General features: G+C 39.7%; 1 protein-coding gene across 1 annotated transcript; it reads left to right on the top strand.

Moving 5' to 3' along the window:
- The first annotated feature begins 1,313 nt into the window (after window positions 1–1,313).
- On the top strand, window positions 1,314–5,185 carry LOC148026503 (uncharacterized). The gene is made up of 2 exons (XM_087690947.1): window positions 1,314–1,806; window positions 2,661–5,185. The coding sequence occupies exons 1-2, from the start codon at window positions 1,639–1,641 to the stop codon at window positions 4,872–4,874; spliced, it is 2,382 nt and encodes a 793-aa protein (XP_087547073.1). The 5' UTR covers window positions 1,314–1,638; the 3' UTR covers window positions 4,875–5,185.
- The last annotated feature ends 5,241 nt before the right edge of the window (window positions 5,186–10,426 follow it).

Here is a 10,426-nt window from a genome sequence, read left to right as displayed (position 1 = left end):
TGTAGCTTAAATAAATTTTCATGTTATATTCCATGGTTAATGCTTAAAGCATTTGTATGGAGATGAAACATGCAATTACCATGCTTTTAAAATGCTATTACAAGAAAACAATGTTTGTCTAAATCTTTATCAAACATACATGAAATCTACTCTTGTGAATGCATTTAGGCTAGGAAAAAGTTTGCTAGCTTACTTGCTCATTCCCTCGCTCAATTATGTTCCCTCCCCAATTCCCTCCTTCCTTCACTCATCCATCCCCCCCCCCCCCCCCCCCCCCCTCCCCGCAACACACACACACACACACACACACTCTCTCTCTCTCTCTCTCTCTCTCTCTCTCTCTCTCTCTCTCTCTCTCTCTCTCTCTCTCTCTCTCTCTCTAGCATAAGCATATCTAAATCTTGTATCTCCACATCAAGATTCTATTCCTAGCATTTCACTAAAGCTTTACTACAATTACTTATACTAATGTTTTGTGTTTTTTAAAACAAGGACTTTCAAGCGTGATTAAATGCCTTTTGTAGATATCACACAATGGGACAAATCTCGAGGATGATGTCTTCTAGGAAATAATAGTCAAACTTCTTAAATAGTTGTGCTTGGCATGATTTGTATGAAATTGCAAGAGTGTTTTTGTTGGTTGAATTGCATCTTAGATTTTATCAAGGAAAGAGACCCCTCAATACCTTCATAACTATGTCCAAAGCAAAAATCAAATATATCATAGTGCATCAACCATGCATCTTCAATTGTATGTTTTGCCATGCGTGGTGCAAAACTACATTTACAAAGCTAGGTAGTCCGTTCTCTATGAGAAGAACATACATACGTTATGAATGAGAATCTTTCTACTAAAGCTTCTACAAAAGAACTTTAATAGATAAGTAAAGGATATTGTTTTAGAGTTAACATGTTATAGCAGTACCATATCGGTGGGGGACCTAGAAGAATAAGGTAAGCGTACTCATCATAAGGACCTCATGTATGGCATGCCTTTCACTTTGAGAAGAGAAGCTCTTTACATTTTAGAACTTGGCATTTCCAAGGAGAAGTTATCATGTTGCCTTTTCTACTTAAGTTTCTACAACACACTTTCTAGGATCCTTGTAATATCGCACTAGTGATTTGTATATTTCTCATTCCGATGTAATGATTGCTGTGAGAACCCCATTGTCCACCAATCCATGTTTCCTATGGGGACATTACTCATTCAAGGTTCAAGTTCTCCTAATGAATTGACCTAGAGTCTTCAGAGAGTAGTCCGAGTCCAAATCCAATCCGAGGTTATATTAGATCCCTCATTTCTAATCAATGGATGCATGTGTGCTCTCATCATTGCCACTCTTCTTCCCCTCTTCCCAAGAAAGCCTCCTCTCAACATGTAGGTAAAGCAAAGTGGTCTTTCCATCTGGCAAGCATTGTGTGGCAAAAGCATAACAACATAGGCTATAGGCTACTTACATGGATGTGTGAAAGGCTGAGAGAGAGAGAGAGCTGGAAGAGAGGAGGTAGTAGAGGACTCATTTAGACTAAGGCCCTGCAAGCCCAGATTCCAAGGCAAGGCCTGTGACATGGTGTGAGGGTTTTTGGGCTCCTGTCTTCGCGACATTTTTTTTTGGGTTTCGGTGGGAGAGCAAGATGGGCGGTTGCACGAGCAGGCCCAAGACAGCAGAGTATGAGGGTCTTATGAAGCAGCAGCAGCCACGACCAGGAGAGGGGCCTGATGCTGGCTTGAAGGCCCTTGAGAGGAGCAACTCATCAGTCCACAAGTCATCTCAAAACACCTTGCAGAATTTGTTTGTGCAGGTGCCTCTCTCTCTCTCTCTCTCTCTCTGTGTATCTGTGGTGGTAGTAGCATTGCTAAAGAAAACCTGTAATATCTGAGTCATGAGAAACTATGGTAGCAGATAGTAGCATTACAAAAGAAAGCCTGTATGTCTGGAGTGATGACATGGAGAATGTATGGTAGCAGTATCACTGACAAGAAATGCTTTGTGCCTGTGTGATCATATGGGTAAAGTATGGTAGTAGTACTGCTTGAAGGAGATTTGTGCCTGTCTCATTATATGTCTGCTCGATACCTACACTGCTTTAGCTGTTTTCCCCTCCCTCTAGCATTTTGCCCTTACATGAAATATTTTGAAAAAAAAAAGATGGGTTTTTCCCTCCCATTTTCTCTAGCATCCTTCGTTTTCTGCTTTTTTGTGTGGTTTTTCAATGTAACTACTATATTAAATTATTGGCGCTCTGTATAAATTTTTTGGGACCGAGTCGTTGGTTTTCTCTTTGTCAGCGCGATTTTTAAGCTTTGAAAATCCATTTCAAAAAACATATTAGTTCCCGTAATTACTAATTACGGTTTAGGATGGAGGAGTGCGAAGTCATTTCATTGTGTGGTCATATACACCTCGGAAGCCTTTAAAAATCTCCGAAAAACCTGCAAATATTGTTTGCTCAAACAGTGTAGACGTTTTTTACCCCCTTTTTCAAGCAAATTCTCATTTTTGGGATAAAATACGTATAGATTTTGCAAACGATCTTGGGGCAAAATTTTGTTACATGTGAAAATATGCTCAAGTTCAAGGCAAAATTCCGTGCTTTGAACAGGGATGGAAGGATCTTAAAACTGATAATAATAACAAGTCTTATTGATGTTGCAGCACGCAAAAGAAGAAGATGCTGTTGTTCTGGTAGATGGCAATGCTCCAACTTTGCAGGACTTCTTGCTGCATGGTGCCGATGCCAAGCTGCAGACAGTCTTGGACTACAAAGAGGAAGGACCCAAAACCCTTCAGACAGTCCTAGAAAGTACAGAAGACCCCAATCCTCCTGCTGATGGGGAACCCAGATCAGACGTAAATGCCTTCTCTAGTGAAGAAGCTGTGGATGAGGATCTCGCATCTTCCTCCAGAGAGCTGCCTATAGAAGGCTTGCATGTGATACATAAGGAAATGAACTCAAGTGGGCAGTTGGAGGATTCTATGGAGGAGAATCTGAGAGAGGTGTCTTCACACGTGTCAGTAGAGGAAAATGATAAGAGTGGACAAACTGAAGCCAGTCAGTCATCTTTGCAAGCAGAGGAAAATAATGGCAGTAGACAAATTGAAGCTAGTCAGTCATCTTTGCAAGTAGAGGAGAAGCTCCCTTCAAAGACTTGTGAAGCAGGAAAGACTTTAACTGAGCCTGACCAAGAAGGGACCAGCTCCATAGCTATAGAAGACATAGAGAGCGAAGGGCTCAGCTCAGCTGAAGAGAAAGAAGATGGTGGGACAGGGGAGAGCATGGTTGAAGGTCAACTTGAAGGTGGCTCCAAGCAGGGTGAAGATGATCATGAGGCACAAGAACACAGTTCAGCAAAAGAGAAAGAAGATGGTGGTGCAGTCAAGAGCATAGTTGAAGGTGTCATCGAAGGTGGGTCTAAGCAGGGTGAAGATGATGTTGGGGAACATGGACACACCTCAGCCAAAGAGAGGGAAGATGGTGGTGCACAAGAGAGCATAGTTGAAGGTTTACTTGAAGGTGGCTCTAAGCAGGGCGAAGATGATGTAGGGCAACATGAAGGACGTAGCTCAGCTAAAGAGAGAGAACATAGCCCACCTGAAGAGAGAGAAGAAGGTGGCGCAGAAGAGAGCCTAGTTGTAGGTCACATTGAAGGTGGGTATAAGCAGGGTGAAGATGATGTTGGGGAACATGGACACAGCTCAGTTAAAGAGAGAGAAGGCGGTCAAGAGAGCCTAGTTGAAGGTCACATTGAAGGTGGCTCTAAGCAGGGTGAAGATGATGTTGGGGAACATCAAGGATACAGCTCAGCGCGAGAGAGAGAGGATGGTGGTGTGCAAGAGAGCATAGTTGAAAGTCTACTTGAAAGTGACTCTCTGCAGGGTGAAGATGATGTTAGGGAACAACATGGACACAGTTCATCTAAAGAGAGAGAGGATGATAAAGCACCAGAGAACATAGCTGAAGGTCAAATGGAAGCTTGGAATGGCAAGGGAGAGCACAGTGTCGAACCGAGTGCAGATGAAAGTCATGGGAGCCAAGTTGAAGCAACAAAATCAGTTGAAAATAAGGAAGAGGAGGGTGGGCTTGGAGGGTTTGAATGCAAATGCACAGATGCAGATGATCAGGGGGAAAGGGAGGTTGATCAGATGACTGAAGGCATGAAGGGGCTTGAGGGCTGTGAAAGGATCAAAGCAGCAACTGAAGGGCAAGCCAAAGAGGATAGTGAAAATGGGCAATCTGTGTCGGCCAAAGAGAAGGAAGCATGTGCTGCAACCCAAGGTCATCCTGATGCTGATGGTCATCTGAAAAATCCCTTCTCATTATGTACAGAGACACATGGGCCTAGCTCTGGACAAGCTACTGGGGATGGACATGATGATCAAATGCGAACTGAAACCATAACTTATACTCCTGCTGCACCAGTGGCCAGTTCCAATGTAGTAGACATTGCTGCTGACATCCACAAGCCACAGGATCAAGGGCCCATTGAGGAGGAGAAAGATGAAAAAGCAGCATCGGATCCTGAGATACATCTCTCTGCCACCATACCAAGCGTAATTCTGCGCTTGGAGGAAGGTTCAGAAAAGCCTGATGATAGCAGCATCAAAGATAGAGGTGCTCCTGATAGCAGTGCCCCACAGACGGACATTGCCAGCCCTAGTTTACCAGCACATGAGTCTCATTCAGACTTGATGGTTGATTCCTGTAAGCCAGAGGAAGATGCTTTGGAACAGCCAGCCTTTCAAGATAAAATTAACCAACCTCATGAGCTGGAGGAAGGCACAAAAGAAGATAAAGCTTCATCAGAAAACAATGCACCATTTGCTGCCAAAGTAGAGGGGTCTCATCAAGATGCAAATGTGACAAATTAAGCAACTTCAAGGCTATCATAGATGTCTATTGATAAAACATAGTTTCCACTACCTATTGACACAACCCTATCATAGATGTCTCTTGATAGGAAACCCCCATACTCTTGATGATTGATATGATCATAGGACTCTCTACGTAGTGTTAATTGTTTGTTCCTGATAGTGGTACACCCTTGATTTTTGGATCCCTTTTGAGCTTGTAAGAAGTGTTGTATGTATAGGGCTTTACTTCTGGTTGAGTTTTGTATTCTTCTTTGGAGATGCAGCCCTTGTTTAGTAGCACTGGCATTGTATAGAAGAATGACTTGTACTTTTGAGCCTTTCTATGGCCTCACCTTTTTGCTATTGAACTTTAAGTGCCAAAATAGTTTAGGGTGTTTGTCCGACAGTGCAAATCTCAAAATTAGTGACTTTGCATGGCCCCTTTGCTAGTCTTGCTACAACAAATTATTGTGAGCTAGTAATTAAATGACATTTCACTTTTAAATTTGATAAGGATGATGAGAACTCACGAATACCGAAGAAATGCGCGCAAACAACAGTTGGCTACAACATAAAAAGACCCTTGATTGATGCACACTAGGGTAACATGATGACTACAAGTAGTAAACGGCCATTAACAAAGCTTAAAATAATTGCTTAACTTTTTTGTGCATAATGAAAAAAGAAGAGTGATGACAATGCATGCACATCTCATCAGTAATTTATTAGCATTTCCCCTTAGGGCATATGCTCATGCAATAGTGCATTGACAAGGTGTAGGTCCCAAAAAATTACCTATTGTAACTTCAATTAAGTGGTCAACTTAGCCTTGAAATGTGTGAATATGTTGTTTTTTTAGAAAGAAGAGTTACTTTTAGAAAATTAAAGAAAGAGGGTGCTCTCCCTCTCTCTTTCTCTTTTTTAAAAAAGAAAAAGAAATGCTCTTGCATGTGATAATGCCCTTGTTTGAAGTAAAACATGAGAATCTCATCACAATTGGAGCTTCCAAGCAGAAGTGAATTTGTATGATTGATATGTTAGATATTGCAATGTTGTGCTTTGTAGTAAAAAGGGAAATTTCTATTGTCGAATTGAAAAACTAATGATCCAATGTACTCAAGTTACAAGCACAATAAAAGGTAAACATATTGCTAGCATGTAAACACCTTTCCATAGTCTTGGTAGCTATCATACTCTATCAAACTACATCTCCCAAATTTTTGGAAGGTGATATGAGGTAGATGATTTATAAAACTAAGATTAAGTGCATGTCGATGTCACGTGCTTGTAGCCTACATTAACATGTATGTAGGTTTTTTAATTAAATAACTACTTAACTTTATGACTTAGCGCAACTTGATGCAACACACTTGCACCTTGCTTGTAGACTACTATTGTATTAGGCAATAAGGAAATTGTTGTTAAAATATCTAGTAGAGACAAGGGAAGGAAGTTAGTAATACAATATATCCTGAACATAGAGAGGAAGATAATGTCACCATATATCCTAAGCAAAGAAAAGGAAAACACAAATTGTTTGCAAGTGAGGTCATATCTACCCTAGCAAAACATGCACAAAAAGGGGACTTCATAGTCTACATTTCAAACTCTATTGTCAATGGAAGATTCTTTAAACTTTGAGTTGCTAAAGGTTATGAAGCAATGGTGTTTATTGGGGTTAACCCATGACCCCAAGTGAACCACCTTCACTAATGAGGTTTGATACATGGTGAGCAACATAACTTAAGGGAAGTTGCTAGAAAGTGTCAAGGATGTTTAAGAAGCCAAAGAAAGACATGCAATATTTGGTGAACCTTTGGAAGACCTTTGCAGAGAGGGCCAATTCCATTAGGTGTGGAAATAGTTACCTCCAACCTTTTGGTTGAGAAAAAATTAAACAAGGTCCTCCACATAGAGACATAAGGGCCATATGTACCACTGGTGTTTATAGTGAGAGTGTTGTTGTTGAGAATTTGTTGAGAATGTAAGCTCGATGTTTGTAGGTGTGTGTGAAAAAACTCTATGTGCTAGACATTGTGTAATGTGGGGATATGGATGTGAGATGTGGAGAGGTGTGCCACATAGGTGCACACATGTAAAACATGAGTAATAGTGTATTGCATGGATACACACATGGAAATTGTGAGGCTACATAAATGGGGCCTCACCTCCTCTATAAAATGTAATTATTGTATGCAATGGAAATATGGTGAACAATTGTTAAGTGTGCACATAGTGCTTGCAACAAAGTGAACAATAGTTGGAGTCTCAAAGCATTGAAAGCACATCATTGAATTCTCAAGAGTCCATAATGCTTTGCCAGTCAAAGGGGCATCTGAGGGTGAGGCTGAGAAGGCCAACGAGATGCTTGGGAGAACTGTGGAGAATGCCAACAATTATTCATTCAAATGTAGCAAAAGCATGGTACAAAGTGGAAAAATATAAGAAAAAGAAGAACACACGTGGCTCATGCTTATCCAAACTTTTTTATTTTTTAAAAAACTATCTAAGCTTGTTCACATAATAAAAGTAAAATCATATAATTTCTATATGTTTCCTTGTGAGAAAATATTCAATAATGTGTTAGTAGGGTAATCATACCCGAGCCTAAGTCCTTAAAATAAAAATTGTATACCCATGGTATGAGGGTACTCTGTCGAGCCCACCTAGAGGCTCAAAATGAATGCATTTATATGCATGTATGTCTTGACAAAGTGTGTTTGAGAGATGAGGTTGCACACGAATTGGCTTGTGATGGGATCCTTTGCTTGGGATGGAGATAAGAATTTGTGAGTGTGTGGTCTGTAGAGCGTGGACATGGTTGTTGCACATGTGGGTTTGCCATACCTTTCCGGAACATTGTAAATGTTCCAAAAGGATGGGGTAGGTTCACTCGGGCAACTGTTGCTCAACCGAACATTGGTACATGCACATGAAGCTTGCATATGGTGACTAGGTGTCTAGTCATGTGTTAACACTCCAATATAGTATTGAGTGGGAGTGTTGAGAGGTAACAAGTGCGATTGTGCAATGCTACATTGGATGGTTGGAAAAGTAAAGTAAGCACCTTGCTTAAGAGGGGGTGTTGAGAATGTGAGCTTGGTGTTGTGTGTGTGTGTGTGTGTGTGTGTGTGTGTGTGTGTGTGTGTGTGTGTGTGTGTGTGTGTGTGTGTGTGTGTGTGTGTGTGTGTGTGTGTGTGTGACATCACTTTATGTGCTCGACATTGTATCATGTGAGGACATGGATGTAAGGTGTCGAGAGAAGTGTGTGACATAGGTGCATACATGTAAAGTTTGAGTAATAGTGTGTCACATGGAGACACACATGGAAATTGTGAGGCTACATAAATGAGGCCTCACCTCCTCTATAAAATGTAACTATTGTATGTAATGGAAATATAGTGAACAATTGTTGAATGTGCATATTGTGTGCCTTCTCTCTTTAGCCATTGACTTTCTTCTCTATTACAATCTTCCGTAATGATAATGTGTCAAAAGCATTTTGTCATACACCATGATTAACCCCACATTGGGATTGTTAACAGTTGTGGGTTCCCACCTTCCTTGTGTTATAGCCCGCGAGAAGAAGGGCTTGGAGTGTACACCATAGAAGTAAGAGGTCCATTAGTAGTCTCGGTCATGCTCCTATTCGCCTCTATAACCCACTCTTGGGTCATGGCCAATGGGAATAGTTTAAGTGGCGATATTGCATGATTTGGCATTCACAATGGACATATCCAACCAAATTCTTCATCCAACCAAGCCCAAAGACACCATTACACCATCAAGAATGGACGGAGATGGTGTCCCATTAATTTTCACCATCCTAGCATTATGGTTCGTTGTGTATGCACAACATCCCATCTTAGCATTTCATCTTTAGAATGGCTTACATCTCCAACATGGATCGATGTAACCACTTCAAAGATGAATCTTAATGGACATCACCTCAATACTGAATGATTGCCTCAAGAAAATAAATGGTTTGAAGGTGTCCAAGAGAACATCCTACACTTCATTTGTGGATTTTTGAACACGATGGTTTTTTTTAAACACAGACATATTTCTTCATCAAAATTTGCATACAAAGAGTTTAATGCTTTACTTCCCTAGAACATCAAGGAGGGGGTTCATTGGCATCATCAAGTGGAACATGTCTACAGAGTTCAACATGCTCATTATGTATCCTTTGCAATAAAAAACCAAAGGCTGGATAAAACCCGTTGAATGTATAATCTCCAAAAGTATGTGTCATTGAAGTGCATCTTGACAAACTCCCTATGCTTTCATGCCAAGCAACAATGCTATTCTATTGGTTGCATAGAGTATAGGTTCTTTCACATGGGCAAGCCATGTGGAGCTCCGCAATGGCAGCTTTTTATTGAGAAATCAGAAAGGACTTGTATTCTCTCAATGAATAAAGAGGATCCTTGTAAGCGTGCCAACCCTGATAAATATATTGAATGGTTAGTAATGTACATTCATTACTTTCATCTTGATAATATACTATCTAATACCTAACAATGATGTATAAAACTTTAACAAGTGAAAATGGAAGGAGCCTAGCTTAGTACATTTTGTTTTTGTGATTGATTTTGTGTACTAAACCATTAGATTTGTTTATTGTATTTGACTCTAGGTTGGTACTATTGTAGAAAAGGAATGTGTCTATTGTAAGGTTTAGAAAAAAAGGTCATATCTTGTTTAGAAGTGCATTACTTGAAAAATCATACATCTATGTCTCACAAAATATATGACAAAAGATAAAGTTGTCAATATAGCAATGCATATGGCAATGAGACCATCCCTAGGATAGTAGTGCATGGTTCTTAGCAACTTGCAACAATTGTGCTCATAGATATCCTTGTTCTGAAATAAAATGAATTTGTAAATTGAAGTTGGAATATTATATTTGGTACTATGGGAAACTAGTTGTGAAGGATGCAACATGTAAAAGACCTCACTTATTTAGGTCCACTTTATGCTAAATTATACACGATTGTATTCTCTTACAGAACTTAGTCATTGAAGGATATACTTCAAGTCATGGTAGATGATCCATGATGGTTTAAAAAATAAAGGTAATTGAGCTAACATGGATCCACTATAGTACTAGATCATAAAAATAATAAAAGTGGATTTTACTCATTGATATATAATTAAAAGCATGAATCCTATTTACATAAAAGTATAAGCCATCAATTTTCAATTGCAAAATGCACAAATCTCTTATATAGAAATATTTCAAGTAGAGTTATGACACCCTTCACTAGAGAGACATATGGTTACATTTAGAGCCTACAAAATAGCTTGTAATATCATGTACTTTGCTAACATACATGTTAGCAAGAAATCTAACGTAATCAATCATGAAGGAATGCCTCAAACTAGTGTTGTACACATGAGTAGCTGGCATGAAACTCATGTTTGATTCATACATCTCACAAAAGATATGTATAAGATATTAGCCTTGCAATGTACAATATTAAAAACCATAACTTGAGCTATAATGCTAGTATATTCTTAAATTTGGGTCCCAAAATAAAGTCTTTTACATGTTGTATGAAGTA

The sequence above is a fragment of the Lygodium microphyllum genome, chromosome 13, assembly GCF_053477565.2.
Source record: "Lygodium microphyllum isolate KBCC chromosome 13, Lygodium_microphyllum_v1.1.10, whole genome shotgun sequence".
Classification (NCBI taxonomy): domain Eukaryota; kingdom Viridiplantae; phylum Streptophyta; class Polypodiopsida; order Schizaeales; family Lygodiaceae; genus Lygodium; species Lygodium microphyllum.
This window is presented reverse-complemented; position numbering and strand designations above follow the sequence as displayed.

Excerpts from the sequence above, each read along its gene's own strand:
- LOC148026503 (XM_087690947.1), top strand. The coding sequence starts at position 1,639 with ATGGGCGGTTGCACGAGCAGGCCCAAGACAGCAGAGTATGAGGGTCTT. Across the intron at positions 1,807-2,660 it reads TGCAGAATTTGTTTGTGCAG|CACGCAAAAGAAGAAGATGC; the intron begins GTGCCTCTCTCT and ends TTGATGTTGCAG.